This window comes from Scyliorhinus torazame, chromosome 13, assembly GCF_047496885.1.
Source record: "Scyliorhinus torazame isolate Kashiwa2021f chromosome 13, sScyTor2.1, whole genome shotgun sequence".
NCBI lineage: Eukaryota > Metazoa > Chordata > Chondrichthyes > Carcharhiniformes > Scyliorhinidae > Scyliorhinus > Scyliorhinus torazame.
Window position 1 is genome coordinate 92642607 of NC_092719.1, and position 21833 is coordinate 92664439.

Here is a 21833-nt window from a genome sequence, read left to right on the forward strand (position 1 = left end):
CTTACCTGTTGGACGACCCTGTACACGGGGGTTTCCCTTTGTTAGGGGTCATCCAAAATGGCCACGGTCACCGCTCTTACCATGAGGCCGGGCCCCTATGCTCTGGGGTGTCCCTTTGTCCAGGGGGCACCCAACATGGCTGCCAACTATGTGTACGCCACGTGGGTGCGCTGCTGCACTCTGGGGACCCTCCAAAGTGGCTGTTTGTGGCGCCATCTTGATTTCTTGGCCTGTGTCTGTCTTGCTGCCAATCCTTTCCTATCTTTCTGCCACCTCTCCTGTGAGTACCCCCGTCCCTGTCCCAGTCCCCACTGTCATGATATGCAAACAATGAACACTCAGAATAGGACACAACCAATGGGCAGTCAGGACACTCAGAGGTGGCATCACCACAAGGGGGCATGACATAAACACTATAAAAGGGATGAGGCACTCACACCCTGCCTCTTTTCACAGACAGACATCTAGAGAGTTAGATTTAATTCTAAATTTGTAACCTTCTCTGTAATTTTGAAAATAATTTGTATGTATATAGTTTTCCACTACCCCTGCTGGACTCATTTTTAACAGGGGGTAAATGTGGTTGTCACCATAGAATCATAGAAGTTTACAGCATGGAAACAGGCCCTTCGGCCCAACCAGTCAATGCCGCCCAGTTTTTACCATTAAGCTAGTCCCAGTTGCCCGCACTTGGCCCATAACCCTCTATACCCATCTTACCCATGTAACTATCTAAATGCTTTTTAAAAGACACAATTGTACCCGCCTCTACTACTACCTCTGGCAGCCCATTCCAGACACTCACTACCCTTTGAGTGAAGAAATTGCCCCTCTGGGCCCTTCTGAATCTCTCCCCTCTCACCTTAAACCTATGCCCTCTAGTTTTAGACTCCCCTACCTTTGGGAAAAGATGTTGACTATCTACCTTATCGATGCCCCTCATTATTTTATAGATCTCTATAAAATCACCCCTAAGCCTCCTACGCTCCAGGGAAAAAAGTCCCAGTCTATCCAGCCTCTCCTTATAACTCAAACCATCAAGTCCCGGCAACATCCTAGTAAATCTTTTCTGCACTCTTTCCAGTTTAATAATATCCTTTCTATAATAGGGTGACCATAACTGCACACAGTATTCCAAGTGTGGCCGTACCAATGTCATGTACAACTTCAACAAGACGTCCCAACTCCTGTATTCAATGTTCTGACCAATGAAACCAAGCATGCCGAATGCCTTCTTCACCACCCTGTCCACCTGCGACTCCACCTTCAAGGAGCTATGAACCTGTACTCCTAGATCTCTTTGTTCTATAACTCTCCCCAACGCCACACCATTAACTGAGTAGGTCCTGGCCTGATTTGATCTGCCAAAATGCATCACCTCACATTTATCTAAATTAAACTCCATCTGCCATTCGTCAGCCCACTGGCCTAATTGATCAAGATCCCGTTGCAATCCTAGATAACCTTCTTCACTATCCACTGTGCCACCAATCTTGGTGTCATCTGCAAACTTACTAACCATGCCACTGTTGTATTATATTGTATATATGAGTATTACGGTAAGACCCCTGTACTACAGGTACGGGGGTAGATCCCTGCCTGCTGGTTCTGCCCAGGAGGTGGAGTATAAATGTGTGTGCACACCGAACAGCAGCCATTTCGTTAGCTGCTGTAGGAGGCAACACATGTCTGTGTAATAAAGCCTCGATTACATTCTACTCTCGTCTCATCGTAATTGTTAGTGCCGAAAACCGCACTGCGCAGGTGCAGACGTCCGAGAACCGCACCACGCATGCGCAACAACGCACTGAGCTTCATGATGCCGACGTCATGACTTGTGCGAACTGCAGCACCACCCATTTTTTATTTTAAAAAACTGCCCTGCAAGTGATAAATGCTGTTTAAACTGTGGGAAACAAAACCACTATGCAGCCCAGTGCAGATCTGCACCACCAGTCAGGAGCCAGCGCTCCCAATTCCGACAGCGGCGCATCAGAAGTGTGCAACACCGAATGCATGACTCTGATCTAGGCAGTGCGACGGATCCAGATGATGAATACCTGGACAACACTTACCGAGTGGGCATTATTACAAACTGCGAATACGCCACACCGGACACATCGCGAGTCCAATCAATCCTGGCCGTGGATTTCGAGGACGAATGGCATGCAGTGATGAAGGTCAACCACTGCCCCATCCAGTTCAAACTGGACACAGGTGCCTCCGCCAACCTGATTTTGCAGGTGGACTTCAAGAGAATCAAGAAGCCCCCCACAATCCTTCCAGCTGCTTGCAAACTCCTGGACTACAATGGAAACGCAATCAAGTCACTGGGGTCCTGCCATCTGTAGGTGTTCAGTCGACACACACAAGCAAGCTTACGCTTCGAGACTGTTAAACCAGACAGGGCATCCCTGCTAGGTGCGCACACCGGCAAGCAACTGAACCTCATTCAAAGGATCTACACCACAACGCCGTCCCATTCGGATCTTCAGGCCAACATCGACGACATCCGAACCCAGTACCCAGATGTATGAAATGAAAATCGCTTATTGTCACAAGTAGGCTTCGAATGAAGTTACTGTGAAAAGCCCCTAGTCGCCACATTCCGGCGCCTGTTCGGGGAGGCTGGTACGGGAATTTAGCGGTATTTAGCGGGATGGGCACGCTGCCGTACGAGTACAAGATTCTACTGCGGCCTGATGCCAAGCCAGTGGTCCACGCACCACGACGTGTCCCTGCTCCACTGAGAGAGCGCCTGAAGGCAGAGCTCACGAGTCTACAACAAAAAGGCATCATCTCCAAGGTCACTGAACCAACTGACAGGGTCAGCTCGATGATGTGCGTAAAGAAGCCTTCGGGGGACCTACGCATCTGCATTGACCCCAAGGATCTAAACAAAAACATTATGCGGGAACAATACCCCATCCCGAAGAGGGAAGAAATCACGAGTGAGATGGCACACGCGCGCTTCTTCACAAAATTGGAATCATCCCACGGATTTTGGCAAATCCAACTTGAAGAATCCAGCAGAAGGCTCTGCACCTTCAACACGCCTTTGGGCAGATTCTGCTACAACCGAATGCATTTGGCATCATCTCGGCATCAGAGATTTTCCATCGCATCATGGAGCCGATGATGGAGGGAATAGAAGGGGTTTGTGTCTACATTGACGATATTATAATCTGGTCCACAACCCCAGAGGAACATGTGTCGCGACTCAAGAAAGTATTCCTACGCATACATGAACATGGCCTCAAGCTAAACAGGTCCAAGTGCTGTTTTGGGACATCCACGCTGAAGTTCCTGGGCGATCAGATTTCGCAACACAGTGTGCGCCTGGACGCAGCCAAAATTAAAGCCATCTAGGCAATGAAAGTCCCCAAGGACAAGAAGGCAGTACTGCGCTTCCTGGGAATGGTCAATTTCCTTGGCAAGTTCATCCCGAATTTGGCCACATACACCACGGCCCTACGCAAGGTGAAAAAATCAACTGCCTTTGAGTGGAAGGCTATCCCCAGCAGACACGGTCAGGATCAAGATACCGGATGGTGAGTGGTCTGCTCCAGCTGTCGTTGTTCGATCCTATGTCATACGTATGGTTGATGGCTCCATTGTGCTAAAGAATCGAAGGGCACTGCGAAAGGTTGCTTGCCCACAACCACTTTCCCCTCCATTTCCACGTGTCGAATTGCCACCTCCAGACACCTCTGGGTATTACGGTAAGGCCCCTGTACTACAGGTATGGGGGTAGATCCCTGGCTGCTGGCTCCGCCCAGGAGGCAGAGTGTGCACTCTGAACAGCAGCCATTTCGTCAGCTGCTGTAGGAGGCAACACATCTCTGTGTAATAAAGCCTCGATTACATTCTACTCTCGTCTCATCGTAATTGATAGTGCATCATTAGACAGGCTTGATCAGCAGCATCACAGCCCAGCACGTGTTTCGAGCAAGCTGGTACAGTTAGACTGAGTTACTGCAGTTAGATTAGCAGAAAGTCGAACTCATTTGAGAACTGTGTTAATAGTTCAATAAACACGTTGAACTCATTTCAGAATCTGGAGCATCCTTTAGTTAAGACTGCATCAAGTGGACTTCCGGGTGCGGCGATGACCAGCTGAGTCGCATGTTTCGGCACCTCCCGTTGGAACGGACTTTTGGGCTCTTATTAGGAGCCCCAACGGCAATTTTAACGGCAAAAATCACTGTGCGGTGAAATAGAAGGGAATCCCCCCGGATATATATGGAAAAAGGAGAGGATAGCGGCCAGATTGCAGTGGATCCTTTGGAGCAGCGGCAAGGAAGGGAAGCTCGAAGCAAGATGGCGTCGGAAGGTGGCCGTTTGGTATGGGGCCCGGAGCAACAAGAGTTCCTGCGGCGCTGTGTGGAAGAGCTGAAGAAGGAGGTGTTGGCCCCGATGCTACAGGCGATTGAAGGGCTAAAGGAGGCGCAGAGGACCCAGGAGCTGGAGCTTCGGGTCGTGAAGGCAAAGGCTGCTGAAAATGAAGATGAAATACAGGGCCTGGTGGTGAAGACAGAGACGCACGAGGCACAGCACAAAAGGTGTGGAGAGGTTGGAAGCCCTGGAGAATAATTCGAGGAGGAAGAATTTAAGAGACCTGGGTCTTCCTGAAGGCGCAGAGGGGGCGGACGTCGGGGCATATGTGAGCACGATGCTTCACTCGCTAATGGGACCGGAGGCCCCGACGGGCCCTTTGGAGGTGGAGGGAGCTTATTGAGTTCTGGCGCGAAGACCAAAGGCTGGAGAAATACCTCGAGCCATAGTGGTGAGGTTCCACCGCTACAACGACAGAGAGATGGTCCTAAGATGGGCGAAGAAAACTCGGAGCTGTAGGTGGGAGAACGCGGTGATCCGCGTATACCAGGATTGGAGTGCGGAGGTGGCGAGAAGGAGGGCAAGTTTCAATCGGGCTAAGGCGGTGCTTCACAAAAAGGTTAAATTTGGAATGTTGCAACCGGCGAGACTGTGGGTCACACACCAAGGGAAGCACCACTACTTTGAGACGGCAGAAGAGGCGTGGACATTCATTGTGGACGAGAAGCCAGAATAGTCTGGCGAGAGAAAGAGCTTCTGGGATAAAGTGGTGGGGTGATTATGTGGGGTGAGGAGGGGGAAGGGGAAGGGAAGGGGGGGGGATGATTTTTCAATTTGTTAATTTTACAATCCTGTAACTTTTCTCTCTTCCCCTCATTGGGGGTGGGGGGGGGGAGTATGAGGAACTGTGGGCGCCGGTGGGAAGGAAAGGGGAAGGAGAAGGGAACTGCGCCATTAGGGGCAGGGCCGAGTGGGAAACGTGGGAGTTGCTCCCGCGCTAGGGTAATTATGGCAGGAACAGGGACGCAGGAAGGTGGGGGCCTCGCACAGTGAGAGGCCGAGGGCAAACGGGGAAGCCGAGGTCAGCCAGAGTTCGCTGACTTCTGGGAGTAACATGGGGGGTGTAGTTACGCTAGAGGGGGATCTAGCGGAGGGGGGGGAGGGAGTTAACTGGGTTGCTGCTGCTAAGGGGAAGGGGGAGCTGTTATGGGGCGGGGTGGTTGAGACGGGAGGGCACCGTCGGTGGGATATACGGGTATGTGGGAGCTGTAAGGAGCTGGTTAAAAAAGGGGATGGCTAGTCGACAAGGGGGAGGGGTAAAGAGCCCCCCAACCCGGCTGATCACGTGGAACGTGAGAGGGCTGAATGGGCCGATTAAAAGGGCACGGGTACTCGCACACCTAAAGAAATTAAAGGCAGATGTGGTTATGTTGCAGGAAACGCACCTGAAACGGACAGACCAGGTTAGACTATGTAAAGGATGGGTGGGACAGGTGTTTCATTCAGGTCTAGATACGAAGCATAGGGGGGTGGCTATTTTAGTGGGGAAATGGGTACTGTTTGAGGCAAAGACCATAGTGGCGGACAGTGGGGGTAGATACGCGATGGTGAGTGGCAGATTGCAAGGGGAGGCGGTGGTTCTGGTGAACGTATATGCCCCGAACTGGGATGATGCAAACTTCATGAGGCGTATGTTGGGGAGTATCCCGGACCTGGAGGCGGGAAAGTTGGTAATGGGGGGAGACTTCAATGCGGTGCTTGCTCCAGGGCTGGACCGGTCGAGGTCCAGGACCGGGAGGAGGCCGGCAGCAGCCAAGGTGCTTAAGGACTTCATGGAGCAGATGGGAGGAGTAGACCCCTGGAGATTTATTAGGCCTAGGAGTAAGGAGTTCTCATTTTTCTCCCATGTTCACAAGGTATATTCACGGATAGACTTTTTTGTCCTGGGAAGGGCACTGATCCCGAAGGTGACAGGGACGGAGTATACGGCCATAGCCATCTCGGACCATGCTCCACATTGGGTAGATCTGGAGGTAGGAGAGGAAAAAGAACAGCACCCACTCTGGAGAATGGATATGGGCTTATTGGCGGATGAGGGGGTATGTCTAAGGGTGAGGGGGTGTATCGAAAGGTACTTGGAGCTTAATGACAATGGAGAGGTTCAGGTGGGAGTGGTCTGGGAGGCGTTGAAGGCGGTGGTCAGAGGGGAACTGATATCCATAAGGGCACATAAAGGGAAGCAAGAGAGTAAAGAAAGGGAGCGATTGTTGAGAGAACTTCTGAGGGGGGACAGGCAATATGCAGAGGCACCGGAGGAGGGACTGTACAGGGAAAGACAAAGGTTACATGTGGAATTTGACCTGCTGACCACGGGTAAGGCAGAGGCACAGTGGAGGAGGGCACAGGGCGTACAGTATGAGTATGGAGAGAAGGCGAGCCGGCTACTGGCCCAACAATTGAGGAAGACGGGAGCGGCGAGGGAACAAAGAACAAAGAACAAAGAAATGTACAGCACAGGAACAGGCCCTTCGACCCTCCAAGCCCGTGCCGACCATGCTGCCCGACTAAACTACAATCTTCTACACTTCCTGGGTCCGTATCCCTCTATTCCCATCCTATTCATGTATTTGTCAAGATGCCCCTTAAATGTCACTATCGTCCCTGCTTCCACCACCTCCTCCGGTAGCGAGTTCCAGGCACCCACTACCCTCTGCGTAAAAAACTTGCCTCGTAAATCTACTCTAAACCTTGCCCCTCTCACCTTAAACCTATGCCCCCTAGTAATTGACCCCTCTACCCTGGGGAAAAGCCTCTGACTATCCACTCTGTCTATGCACCTCATAATTTTGTAGACCTCTATCAGGTCTCCCCTCAACCTCCTTCGTTCCAGTGAGAACAAACCGAGTTTATTCAACCGCTCCTCATAGCTAATGCCCTCCATACCAGGCAACATTCTGGTAAATCTCTTCTGCACCCTCTCTAAAGCCTCCACATCCTTCTGGTAGTGTGGCGACCAGAATTGAACACTATACTCCAAGTGTGGCCTAACTAAGGTTCTATACAGCTGCAACATGACTTGCCAATTCTTATACTCAATGCCCCGGCCAATGAAGGCAAGCATGCCGTTTGCCTTCTTGACTACCTTCTCCACCTGTGTTGCCCCTTTCAATGACCTGTGGACCTGTACTCCTAGATCTCTTTGACTTTCAATACTCTTGAGGGTTCTACCATTCACCGTATATTCCCTACCTGCATTAGACCTTCCAAAATGCATTACCTCACATTTGTCCGGATTAAACTCCATCTGCCATCTCTCTGCCCAAGTCTCCAAACAATCTAAATCCTGCTGTATCCTCCGACAGTCCTCATCGCTATCCGCAATTCCACCAACCTTTGTGTCGTCTGCAAACTTACTAATCAGACCAGTTACATTTTCCTCCAAATCATTTATATATACGACAAAGAGCAAAGGCCCCAGCACTGATCCCTGTGGAACACCACTGGTCACAGCCCTCCAATTAGAAAAGGGAGATAGGTGGGGTGAGAGATGAGGAGGGAGAGATGGAACGGGGAGTGAAAGGGGTGTTCAAGGCATTTTATGAGAGGTTGTATAAGGCACAGCCCCCGGAAGGGAAGGAGGGAATGATGCATTTCCTGGATCAGCTGGAATTCCCGAAGGTGGAGGAGCACGAGAGGGCGGGACTGGGAGCACAAATTGAGGTGGAGGAGGTGATAAAGAGGATTGGGAGCATGCAGGCGGGGAAGGCCCCGGGACCGGATGGGTTCCCGGTGGAATTTTATAGGAAATATATGGACCTACTGGCCCCGCTCTTGACGAGAACCTTTAATGAGGCCAGGGGAAGGGGGAGGAGAAGGGAACTGCGCCATTAGGGGCAGGGCCGAGTGGGAAACGCGGGAGATGATGACTATGTCGGAGGCGACGATATCGTTACTTTTGAAGAAGGAAAAAGACCCGCTGCAGTGTGGGTCCTACAGGCCCATTTCCCTTTTGAACGTAGATGCTAAGCTCCTGGCCAAGGTGATGGCGACGAGGATAGAGGATTGTGTCCCGGGGGTGGTCCACGAGGATCAAACTGGGTTCGTTAAGGGGAGACAGCTGAACACGAACATACGGAGGCTGCTAGGGGTGATGATGATGGGGGAGGCAGAGATAGTGGTGGCGATGGACGCCGAGAAAGCATTCGACAGAGTGGAGTGGGACTACCTGTTGAGGAGATTTGGTTTTGGAGAAGGGTTTATTGGATGGGTACAGCTGCTATATTGGGCCCCGGTGGCAAGTGTGATCACGAACAGGCAGAGGTCTGACTACTTCCGTCTTTATAGAGGGACGAGGCAGGGGTGTCCCCTGTCTCCATTACTGTTTGCATTGGCAATTGAGCCCCTGGCCATAGCATTGAGGGGCTCCAGGGAGTGGAGGGGAGTAATCAGGGGAGGAGAAGAACACCGTATCTTGTATGCAGATGATTTATTGCTGTATGTTGCGGACCCAGTGGAGGGGATGCCTGAGATAATGCAGACACTCAGGGAGTTTGGGGAATTCTCGGGGTACAAATTGAATATGGGGAAGAGTGCGTTGTTTGTGGTGCACCCGGGGGAGCAGTGTAGGGGAATAGATGATTTACCGCTGAGGAAGGTAACCAGAGATTTCCGGTACTTAGGGATTCAGATAGCCAGGAGTTGGGGAACCTTACATCGGCTAAATCTAACACGATTGGTGGAACAGATGGAGGAGGATTTTAAGAGATGGGACATGGTGCCCCTGTCACTAGTGGGTAGGGTGCAGGCGGTCAAAATGGTAGTCCTCCCGAGATTCCATTTTGTGTTTCAGTCACAAAGTCTTTTTGATGGTCACGAAGGCTTTTTTCAAGAAAATCGAGAAAAGTGTCATGAGTTTTGTGTGGGCTGGGAAGACCCCGAGAGTGAGGAGGGGGTTTTTGCAGCGTAGCAGGGATAGGGGGGGACTGGCACTACCGAGCTTAAGTGAGTACTATTGGGCCGCCAATATCTCAATGGTGTGTAAGTGGATGTGAGAAGGGGAGGGAGCGGCGTGGAAGAGATTGGAGATGGCGTTCTGCAAAGGAACCAGCCTACAAGCACTGGCGACGGCGCCGTTGCCGTTCTCCCCGAAGAAATACACCACAAGTCCAGTGGTGGTGGCAACACTGAAAATTTGGGGGCAGTGGAGACGGCATAGGGAAATGACGGGAGCCTCGGTGCGGTCCCCGATAAGAAATAATCATAGGTTTGTCCCAGGGAGAATAGATGGGGGATTTAGAGCATGGCAGAGAGCTGGGATTGTGCAACTGAGGGATCTGTTCCTAGACGGGACGTTTGCGAGTCTGGGAGCGCTGACGGAAAAATATGGGTTGCCCCAAGGGAATGCATTTCGGTACATGCAACTGAGGGCTTTTGCGAGGCAACAGGGGAGGGAATTCCCGCAGCTCCTGACGCAGGAGATTCAGGATAGAGTGATCTCAGGGACATGGGTGGGGGATGGTAGGGTGTCGGATATATACAGGGAAATGAGAGACGAGGGGGAGATCATGGTGGATGAGCTGAAGGGCAAATGGGAAGAAGAGCTGGGGGAAGAGATTGAAGAGGGGCTGTGGGCAGATGCCCTACGCAGGATAAACTCTTCGTCCTTGTGCGCCAGGCTTAGCCTGATACAATTCAAGGTTTTGCACAGGGCGCATATGACCGGAGCAAGGCTCAGTAAATTTTTCGGGGTAGAGGATAGGTGTGGGAGATGCTCGAGGAGCCCAGCAAACCACACCCATATGTTTTGGTCATGCCCGGCACTGCAGGGGTTCTGGGTGGGGGTGGCGAACGTGCTTTCGAAGGTGGTAGGGGTCCGGGTCGAGCCAGGCTGGGGGTTGGCTATATTTGGGGTTGCAGAAGAGCCGGGAGTGCAGGAGGCGAGAGAGGCTGATGTTTTGGCCTTTGCGACTCTAGTAGCCCGGCGAAGGATATAGCTTATGTGGAAGGAAGCCAAACCCCCAAGCGTGGAGACCTGGATAAACGACATGGCAGGGTTTATAAAACTAGAACGGATAAAGTTCGCACTAAGGGGTTCGGCTCAAGGGTTCACAGGTGGTGGCGGCCATTCATTAACTACCTCGCAGAACGCTAAAGGAAATGGGAAGGTAACAGCAGCAACCCGGGGGGGCAACCCGGGGGGGGGGGGGGGCAACCCGGGGGGGGGGGGGGCAACCCGGGGGGGGGGGGGGCAACCCGGGGGGGTGGGGAATTTGTACTTGGTTATGTATATTGGATTGCTTGATTTTATTATTTGGGAGAGTTATTATTTTTGTTATGGCAGTTGCCATTTAGTTTATATATTATTTATTTATTTGTTAAAAACGGTCACTGTTATTTATATTGTTTTATTGTTGTAAAAAGGAGAAAAACCTTTGTACTGTTTTGTTTGGCCGAAAAATTTGAATAAAATATATATTTTTTAAAAAGACTGCATCAAGTGGCAGCCTGTGTTATCCGAAGCAGCATAATGCAACACCTTCTACCTGTCCCCACCCTTCTCCCTACCTCCTGCCCTGCACCCCCCCCCCCCCCACCCCTTGTCCAGACGCTCCTTCTCCCCTGAGAGGTGTGCCGCAGCCCCCCTTACTGCTTGTCTTCCCGTGCTTGTCCTCCCTCCCTGGGCTGATTTAGCCTTGTCTCCGTTCTGTCTGCCAGTCTCCTTTCCGTTCCTCACCCCCTCACCTGCTTCCCCTGTTCTTGCTCCCTTCTCTCTGTCTTCGAGCTTTAAACTGAGGTCAAGGCAGCACAGTCCCGCGCAAACACCGAGTCCACACATCTGTTCCTGGTCCCATTCTGTCTTCCCCTTGCAATCCTTTTTTCCTGCTGCCCTCTCCAGATTGTTCGCTTTTATAAACTCGTCGGCTTCCGCTAGGGTGCCAAAGTAGTATTCCTACCCCTGGGAAGTAACCCAGAGTCTGGCCGGGAACAGCATGCCAAAACTCCCCCCATTCTTTTAGAGCGCTGATTTTGCCGTATTGAACTTGGCCCTCTTTTTAGCAAGGTCCGCCCCAATGCCCTGATAAATCCTGATTCTATGTCTTTCCATGAGCATGACTTTGTTTGTCGGGCCCACCTCAGGATCTTTTCCCAGTCCTCTTTTGGGACATCTCCCTTTTCACTCTTCCTCTCCCCTGAACTCTACTCCCGGGTTTTCCTGCCATTTTTCCACTTGCCCAGTCCCGTTATGCACATATACAAAAGGTCCAATGTCCATTGGGAATTGAAGCAGCTGATCTCACTCTCAATGTTAAGGCAAGTATAGCTTTCATTGCACATATGACCAGCAGACATTGTTCAGAGAAGCTTTCAGTTGAGCGAGAAGCATGTGGTGTGAAGAAGTTCCAGTGTAATTTCATGTTAACAATAGCTGTTGAATCTTATAGTAAATCTGTCTGCTAAGACATCCTATGTTATATCGTAAACTAAACCGAACCTACATTTAGTTTATCAGCCCTGTGTGGGTTGGGAATTTTGTATTTAGCAAACAGAAACACAACACTTTGAGCACAGGTTTTTTTATCTGAAGTAGAAGTTGCAACACGGTCAGAGATTGGGATTCAGAGATTCCTCAGCAAATAATGTGCTCTTTATGGTTGCTTCAAATTAAAGATTTGGAAATATAAATATTTGAACGTATAATTATTTTGTTTCCTATCAGATTTAATCCTGGAAAAATTAGGAAGATGTGGATTTTTTGATGATGAAATCACTCCAAAAATATTCTTCCTTACAATACATGATGCTATGCTCTGCATATTGAATAAACATGATCCCAGTAATTCTGTGAACTTCATATGTGACAAGGTATGTTTGTGAATATGGTATTTATAGAGCCAGAATCGTACCTAAAATATTTAAAGCACTTGGGTATAGAAAGGGACAATTAGAACAAGGACGGTCATAATTGCATTTATACAGCACCTTTCATGATTCAAGGATTGTTCAAAGTTTGCATAGCACCGTCGGTCATCATAAAATACTTTTAAGTGCTTTAAGTGTAGTCACTGCTGAAATGCACGAAATACAACAGCCAATTAACTCAGAGCAAGGTTTTACAAACAGTAGCGTGACGTTATCTGTTTCTGTGATGTTGGGATAATGTTGATCTGTACATGAGCCCGCAAAATATCTCTGTTCATGCATTGTTCTGACCTTCTGGTCATTTAGAAAATACCCTGATTTTAACTGTTCAGTCCAAAGTGATGAGCTTGCACTTCCCAAATTGAACTGCACCAACTACAGGTTTTCTCTTCACTTCATCTATCAATGTCCTTTTCTAATGTTTCCATCTGAACTGTTGACTGTGGTACGTTGTTGTGGTGGATGATTTTAACTTCCCCTATATTGACTGGGATTCACTTAGTCTAGGGGTGTGGATGGGGCAGAGTTTGTAAGGATCATTCAGGAGGGCTTCTTGAAACAGTATGTAGATAGTCCAACTAGAGAAGTGGCCACTGCAAAGAAGTCGATACGGGTGTATACCTTGTGTACTTGTGAAAAGAACGAGAATTCCTTTTCTCCCGGGGATAGGAACTTATCACGAGTGCATTTGCAATTTCCCTAGCTATCTCTTTTAGTACCCTAGGATGCATCAGGGCCAGGAGACTTGTCTACCTTTAGCCCCATTAGCTTGCCCATCACTACCTCCTTAGTGATAACAATCGTCCCAAGATCCTCACCTGTCATAGCCTCATTTCAATCAGTCACTGGCATGCTATTTGTGTCTTCCACTGTGAAGAGCGACCCACAAAAACTGTTGAGTTCCTCAGACATTTCCTCATCTCCCATTATTAAATCTGTCTTCTCATCCTCTAAAAGACCAATATTTACCTTAGCCATTCTTTTTTGTTTTATATATTTGTAGAAAATGTTGCTCTGTTTTTTTATTCTCAGCAAGTTTACTCTCAAAATCTATCTTACTCTTCTTTATAGCTTTCTGTTGCCCCCTAAAGATTTCCCAATCCTCTAGTCTCCCACTAATCTTTGCCACTTTGTATGCTTTTTCCTACAATTTGATACTCTCCCTTATTTCCTTAGATGTCCACGGTCGATTTTCCCTCTTTCTACCGTTTTCCCTTTTTCCCCGTGTTTGTTTGGATTTTATGGGATAAATCAGGGAAGAGTGAGACAGTAAGGAGAAATCCCCCTCCAGTGTATAGAGAATTGGACCAGAAGTGGCCGTGTGAGATGACAAAGTCCTATAAGGGAGACGCAAGCAGAGCTGGTAACACGGGACAGCATGGCGGGGCAGCAGGGGGGCCATGGGGAGACGACACAGTGGTCGACGGAGCAGCTGGTGAAGTTTTTCGAGGATTGCTTCGTCAAGCTGAAGAAGGACTTGCTGGACCTGATTAAGGCTTCGATTGATGAAGTGGCTCAGAATCAGGAAACCCACGGGAGAGCGATCCAGGAGGTGGAACAAATGTTGTCCAAGCACGAGGAGTATATAATCGTGGTGGAAAGCAAGGTGGGGATGATGAACGGCCGCCAGAAAAGAATGCAGGAGAAGCTGGAGGACCTGGAGAATAGGTCCAGGAGGCAGAATCTCAGAATTGTTGGCCTCCCTGAAGGCAGTGAGGGATTGGATGTGTTGGACATGTTGGAGACGTTGATGGGGGCTGGGGCGTTCCCTCGGCAAAATATGTGCAAAATATGTTTCCCTTCATGTAACTAAAATTAAATCTGCTTTAACTTGAAAGACCGGCATCAGTTTTACATCTTGAGCTGTCACAAGCTGTTTTCTTAACGCCTGTTTGATAAAGGCTATCTGCATTTCAAACTTCTTTTGCTGAATACTATTAACCCTTCATGTTTTTAGTGTGTTTTTAGCATGGATTTAGTAAGGGGAGGTCGTGCCTGACAAACCTGTTAGAGTTCTTTGAAGAGATAACAAATAGGTTAGACCAAGGAGAGCCAATGGATGTTATCTATCTTGACTTCCAAAAGGCCTTTGATAAGGTGCCTCACGGGAGACTGCTGAGTAAAATAAGGGCCCATGGTATTCGAGGCAAGGTACTAACATGGATTGACGATTGGCTGTCAGGCAGAAGGCAGAGAGTTGGGATTAAAGGTTCTTTTTCGGAATGGCAACCGGTGACGAGTGGTGTCCCGCAGGGTTCAGTGTTGGGGCCACAGCTGTTCTCCTTATATATTAACGATCTAGATGACGGGACTGGGGGCATTCTGGCTAAGTTTGCCGATGATACAAAGATAGGTGGAGGGGCAGGTAGTATGGAGGTGGTGGGGAGGGTGCAGAAAGATTTAGACAGTTTAGGAGAGTGGTCCAAGAAATGGCTGATGAAATTCAACGTGGGCAAGTGCGAGGTCTTGCACTTTGGAAAAAAGAATAGAGGCATGAACTATTTTCTAAACGGTGACAAAATTCATAATGCTGAAGTGCAAAGGGACTTGGGAGTCCTAGTCCAGGATTCTCTAAAGGTAAACTTGCAGGTTGAGTCTGTAATTACGAAAACAAATGCAATGTTGTCATTCATCTCAAGAGGCTTGGAATATAAAAGCAAGGATGTACTTCTGAAGCTTTATAAAGCATTAGTTAGGCCTCATTTAGAATACTGTGAGCAATTTTGGGCCCCACACCTCAGGAAGGACATACTGGCACTGGAGCGGGTCCAGCGGAGATTCACACGGATGATCCCAGGAATGGTAGGCCTAACATACGATGAACGTCTGAGGATCCTGGGATTATATTCATTGGAGTTTAGGAGGTTGAGGGGAGATCTAATAGAAACTTACAAGATAATGAATGGCTTAGATAGGATGGATGTAGGGAAGTTGTTTCCATTAGCAGGGGAGACTAGGACCCAGGGGCACAGCCTTAGAATAAAAGGGAGTCACTTTAGAACAGAGATGAGGAGAAATTTCTTCAGCCAGAGAGTGGTGGGTCTGTGGAATTCATTGCCACAGAGGGCGGTGGAGGCCGGGACGTTGAGTGTCTTTAAGACAGAAGTTGATAAATTCTTGATTTCTCGAGGAATTAAGGGCTATGGAGAGAGAGAGGGTAAATGGTGTTGAAATCAGCCATGATTGAATGGTGGAGTGGACTCGATGGGCCGAATGCCTTACTTCCGCTCCTATGTCTTATGGTCTTATGGTCTCCATGGGATTTTTTTCCCTACATTTTCTCATGTACCCTCAGGTTCTGCCAGACTTCCATGTTTCAAATGACATATTTTCCCATTTTTACTTTACAGGGACAATTTAAAAATCAATCAATTGCCTGTTGAAATAGTTAACTTCTGTGATCCAATTTATTTTTCTATATCCCTTTTTTTCCCTTTCAGCCGATTTCAATTTACTTAAATTGTTATTTATCAAAATTTGAAAGAAATCTTAACTTGTAACTTGTTCTGAAGAATTCAAATTGGATCACTGCCAAACTGCGAGCGATAATCCTGACCTTGACTAGACAATACAAGTTTGTATTTCTCTTGTCTGGATCTGTTTGGACAGTACTTTCAATTGGTCTTTCATCTGTGTTGTTTACCCCAGACCCTTTTAATATCTTCCAAGGATTTCCAGCTACCATTTCAATTCCGAAATAGTATTTTCTAACTCCGAGCATCAAGTCGTAGATTATTCTCTAGTCGAGGGAATTGTAATCTATATATCTATAACGCCGTATATACATATATACCATCTTCAGGCGCCTGTCTGTTACTGCAACTTGAGCAAATTTGAACCCGGACATGGTCATAAGGAGTACGTAGGAGGTCACTCGACTCGGCTGCAGATGTGAGGGTCTCGTTCCCGGTTCTGCCGATCTGCTGCCCGATGCTGCATTGTGGTGTTTGGTCTCTTCTTTTTAGCCGTTGTGGCTGACACACCAAATTGTAGGATCTCTTATTTTATCTTCTAATGAGAGCCGATAGTCCGATTGATTGGACGTGTCAAAAATACAACTTTATTGCTAATTATTCACTTGAAGACACTAGAATAAGAACTGAATCAAAACTTAGAAACTAAATATCAAACAATACACATAAGGGTCAAACACATGACAAAAAAAATCATTAAACATAAAAGCATAAAGAAATTACTTTAAACACAAACAAACAGATAGATGATTCAAGAATTCAGGAAGGCAGGAATTTAGGAACGGAAACTTGACCATGAGGTCTTACTTTTAAGGGAATTCCTATCTATGGTATAATCCCTCATTTACTCTCATTGGTTTCTGATTCTCAGCTGAGACCTGCTGATTTGTTCAAATAGATGTCTGTTACTTAAGAGTACAATTTATTAATCAAACATTGGCCATTACGTAAGATTGACTGGTATCAATCAGAAATAATTCAGTGTCTACATGCGCCACCTCATGTGAATAGGTTTTCTCAAGCCACTGCTGGCCACAGACCTTGCTGTAACTAATTATTTGATACATTCTTATTACTAAATGCACTGAAATACAATGGCCTACATTCATTGAAACAATGTCTGAATTGTTGTGTTCTCTATTTTGCTTTACCTGAATGGCTCGGATGCGTAGTGTTGAATAAAGAACACAAAGCTTTGTTAACAAACAAAACTATATATTTATTACACTACTAACTAAGATTCGATCACGTTCCTAAAGCAGAAAGTTTCTCGATGAAACTATGCTATCTCTAACTAGCAGGCTTTCTCAAATACAACTGCTCTCTCTCTCATGCCTCACTATCTCTCCTAACTCGTGATTCCCAGAATCCTTTCCCTCTAGTGGTAAGAAGCATTATCATTAACGTGTTAACTCTTTACATCCCAGTCACTACCATTACATTAATTTCTACAGACATGAACTTAAAGTTCAACAGTTAATTCAATATCTGAAACAATGACTATCTTTTCACAATCATGGCATACTCAATCAGTACCTAAAGACACCAATAAATCAATGAATCAACAAATCAATAACCTATCATAAAGCTACTGCAATAATGAACATTGAAAGTGTAACACTATAAAACAACAAGTTTTAGTCATCTTCATTGTTATTACAATATTGAGCACATGTGGAGTCATGCACTTAACAAAATGGAACAATAGAAGAGTGCTGATACAATCAGATTACAGTTTCCTTTAATATTGCCTGTAGGTAAACGAGACTAAGGAAATGTTAAATTCTGAAGGAGAGTTAAAAAAGAGGACCTGTTTGGTGAGTTGGAAACATATCCTTCATATGTTTTAGTAGACAAATATTATTTTTTCCAAGTTAATGCCTCCATTATCTGTTTTATCTTCAGGTGCAATTGGATACACAGTTCTGATTGGCTGAGTCTTTAAATATGAATAGAAAACTAATGCAACAAGTGTGTGAAGCACATTATTAAAAACTAAGCAATATCTGGAAAGGACCATCACTTCAGATTAATTTATGTGCTGAATTTGTTCCACATACACTGCTACAATGATGGATTAAATTGAAACTTTAGCTAATCAATGTATATTTGTAATTGTAAGACAAAGATTTGACATTGTTTCTTTATTGCTTTGTGATGTACAAGGACCTGATAAGGAATTTGTCTCCTACGAGTGACCCACCACAGCCCGTATGAGGTCGGTTCATAAAGATATCTGTAACAGTTCTAATATAATTGGACCCATTAATATGAGACTGGTCTACTCATACACTTCCTATTGTGCTCCAATATCTACATCAACTCCGTTTAGTAATGTCATTTTTTCATTCTTCCTCATCCATGCCGCATTGTAAAAAAACACACTACATACATTTGTAAGGTTAATCAACAGAAAGCTATTTATGGAAGGAATTTCTGTTGGTCGGAGATGGCCAATCATCTTTCTTGATCCAGGTCAAAATTCTAGGTAGGAAAGCTTCAAGGTAGGTTAGCTCTCCAGAGGCCAAAGGGCAACATGGCAAGATATAAAACTGAATTTAACTAATCTGAATATTATCCAGAAATTATCCTGAAATCTGACATTCATATCCTGTTTACAAATAATATCATCCTCTGTGGTTGATCATTGCCAACGGCTCTGCAATTTCATCTCTTTCTTCCCATAGAATCCTTGAATATATCCCGTCAGGCTCGGGGGACTTGTCTATCCTCAAGTTTTTCAAAATGCCCAACACATCTTCCTTCCTAACAATTATCTCCTTGAGCTTACCAGTTTGTTTCACACTGTCCTCTCCAACAATATCGCCCCTCTCATTTGTAAATATTGAAGAAAAGTACTCGTTCAAGACACCTCCTATCTCTTCAGACTCAAAACACAATCTCCCGCTACTGTCCTTGATCGGACCTACCCTCGCTCCAGTCATTCCGATATTTCTCACATATGTGTAAAAGGCCTTGGGGTTTTCCTTGATCCTATCCGCAAAATATTTTTCATGCCCTCTCTTAGCTCTCCTAACCCCTTTCTTCAGTTCCCTCCTGGCTATCTTGTATCCCTCCAGCGCCCCTGTCTGAACCTTGTTTCCTCAGCCTTACATAAGTCTCCTTCTTCCTCTTAACAAGACATTCAACCTCTCTTGTCAACCATGGTTCCCTCACTCGATCATCTCTTTCCTGCCTGTCAGGGACATACGTAGTATCTGTTCCTTGAACAAGTTCCACATTTCAATTGTGTCCTTCCCTGACAGCCTATGTTCCCAACTTATGCACTTCAGTTCTTGTCTGACAGCATCGTATTTCCCCTTCCCCCAATTGTCAACCTTGCCCTGTTGTACGCAGCTATCCCCCTCCATTATTAAAGTGAAAGTCACAGAATTGTGGTCACTATCTCCAAAATGCTCCCCCACTAACAAATCTATCACTTGCCCTGGTTCATTACCAAGTACCAAATCCAATATGGCCTCCCCTCTGGTCGGACAATCTACATACTGTGTTAGAAAAGCCTCCTGGTCACACTGCACAAACACCACCCCATCCAAACTATTTGATCTAAAGAGTTTCCACTCAATATTTGGGAAGTTGAAGTCACCCATGACTACTACCCTGTGACTTCTGCATCTTTCCAAAATCTGTTTCCCAATCTGTTCCTCCACATCTCTGCTGCTATTTGGGGGCCTATAGAAAACTCCCAACAAGGTGACTGCTCCTTTCCTATTTCTGCCTTCAACCCATACTACCTCAGTCGGCGGATCCTCCTCGAACTGCCTTTCTGCAGCTGTTATACTATCGCTAATTAACAATGCCACCACCCACCTCTTTTACCACCCTCCCTAATCTTATTGAAATATTTTTAACCAGGAACCTTCAGCAAACATTTCTGCCCTCTTCTATCCAAGTTTCCGTGATGGCCACCACATCGTAGTCCCAAGTACCGATCCATGCCTTACGTTCACCCACCTTATTCCTGATGCTTCTTGCATTGAAGTATACACACTTCAACCCATCTCCGTGCCTGAAAGTACTCTCCTTTGTCAGTGTTACCTTTCCCACTGCCTCACTACGTGCTTTGGCGTCCTGAACATCGGCTACCTTAGTTGCTGGACTAAGTTGGTTACAAATGCGGTTCCCATTCCCCTGCCAAATTATTTTAAACCCTCCCGAAGAGTACTAGAAAACCTCCCTCCCAGGATATTGCTGCCCCTCTGGTTCAGATGCAACCCGGCCTGCTTGTACACGTCCCATCTTCCCCAGAATGCCCCAGACATGTAGATTAAAATCCCCCATGATAACTGCTGTACCATTTCAGTTATTTCTTTGTTTATTGCCTGGCCCACCGTAATGTTACTATTTGGTGGCATAGAGAGTCCTTCTATCAGTGACATTTTTGCCTTACTATTCCTGATTTCCATCCAAATGGATTTAACCTTATCCTCCATAGCACCGATGTCATCCATCACCACTGCCCGGATGTCATCCTTAAATAACAGAGTTACACCACCTCCCTTACCATCCACTCTGTCCTTCCAAATAGTTTGATACCCTTGAATATTCAACTCCCAGTTGTTATCATCCTTTAAGCATGTTTCAGTAATGGCCACTAAACCATAGTCATTCATGATGATTTGGGCCATCAACTCATTTACCTTATTCCGAATACTATGAGCATTCAGGTAAAGTGGGTATGTTGGCTTTTCAACCTCCGCTTTCAATCTTAACACCTTGCCTTCATTGGCCGGGGCATTGAGTATAAGAATTGGCAAGTCATGTTGCAGCTGTATAGAACCTTAGTTAGGCCACACTTGGAGTATAGTGTTCAATTCTGGTCGCCACACTACCAGAAGGATGTGGAGGCTTTAGAGAGGGTGCAGAAGAGATTTACCAGAATGTTGCCTGGTATGGAGGGCATTAGCTATGAGGAGCGGTTGAATAAACTCGGTTTGTTCTCACTGGAACGAAGGAGGTTGAGGGGCGACCTGATAGAGGTCTACAAAATTATGAGGGTCATAGACAGAGTGGATAGTCAGAGGGGTCAATTACTAGGGGGCATAGGTTTAAGGTGAGAGGGGCAAGGTTTAGAGTAGATGTACGAGGCAAGTTTTTTACACAGAGGGTAGTGGGTGCCTGGAACTCGCTACCGGGGGAGGTGGTGGAAGCAGGGACGATAGTGACATTTAAGGGGCATCTTGACAAATAGAACATAGAACATAGAAAATACAGCACAGAACAGGCCCTTCGGCCCACGATGTTGTGCCGAACCTTTGTCCTAGATTAATCATAGATTATCATTGAATTTACAGTGCAGAAGGAGGCCATTCGGCCCTTTGAGTCTGCACCGGCTCTTGGAAAGAGCACCCTACCCAAACTCAACACCTTCACCCAACACCAAGGGCAATTTGGACATTGAGGGCAATTTATCATTGGCCAATTCACCTAACCTGCACATCTTTGGATTGTGGGAGGAAACCGGAGCACCCGGAGGAAACCCACGCAGACACGGGGAGGACGTGCAGACTCCGCACAGTCAGTGACCCAAGCCGGAATCGAACCTGGGACCCTGGAGCTGTGAAGCAATTGTGCTATCCACAATGCTACCGTGCTGCCCTTGAGAACAAATAAATCTACACTATATCATTTAACCGTAATCCATGTACCTATCCAATAGCTGCTTGAAGGTCCCTAATGTTTCCGACTCAACTACTTCCACAGGCAGTGCATTCCATGCCCCCACTACTCTCTGGGTAAAGAACCTACCTCTGATATCCCTCCTATATCTTCCACCTTTCACCTTAAATTTATGTCCCCTTGTAATGGTTTGTTCCACCCGGGGAACTGTCTACTCTATCTATTCCCCTGATCATCTTATAAACCTCTATCAAGTCGCCCCTCATCCTTCTCCGTTCTAATGAGAAAAGGCCTAGCACCCTCAACCTTTCCTCGTAAGACCTACTCTCCATTCCAGGCAACATCCTGGTAAATCTTCTTTGCACCTTTTCCAAAGCTTCCACATCCTTCCTAAAATGAGGCGACCAGAACTGTACACAGTACTCCAAATACATGAATAGGATGGGAATAGAGGGATACGGACCC

At 46.9% G+C, this 21833-nt stretch overlaps 1 protein-coding gene across 2 annotated transcripts in view; it reads left to right on the forward strand.

Annotated features, from left to right (window-relative positions):
• LOC140388192 (chloride anion exchanger-like) overlaps positions 1-20537 on the forward strand; it is a 226603-nt gene extending 206066 nt beyond the window's left edge. For both annotated transcript variants that reach the window (XM_072471963.1, XM_072471964.1), the window contains 3 exons: positions 12053-12198; positions 17486-17545; positions 17634-20537. In XM_072471963.1, the coding sequence (XP_072328064.1) occupies positions 12053-12198; positions 17486-17545; positions 17634-17657 (230 nt within the window). In that variant the 3' untranslated portion in view covers positions 17658-20537. The remainder of the gene's footprint in view (positions 1-12052; positions 12199-17485; positions 17546-17633) is intronic.
• Positions 20538-21833: the final 1296 nt, after the last annotated feature.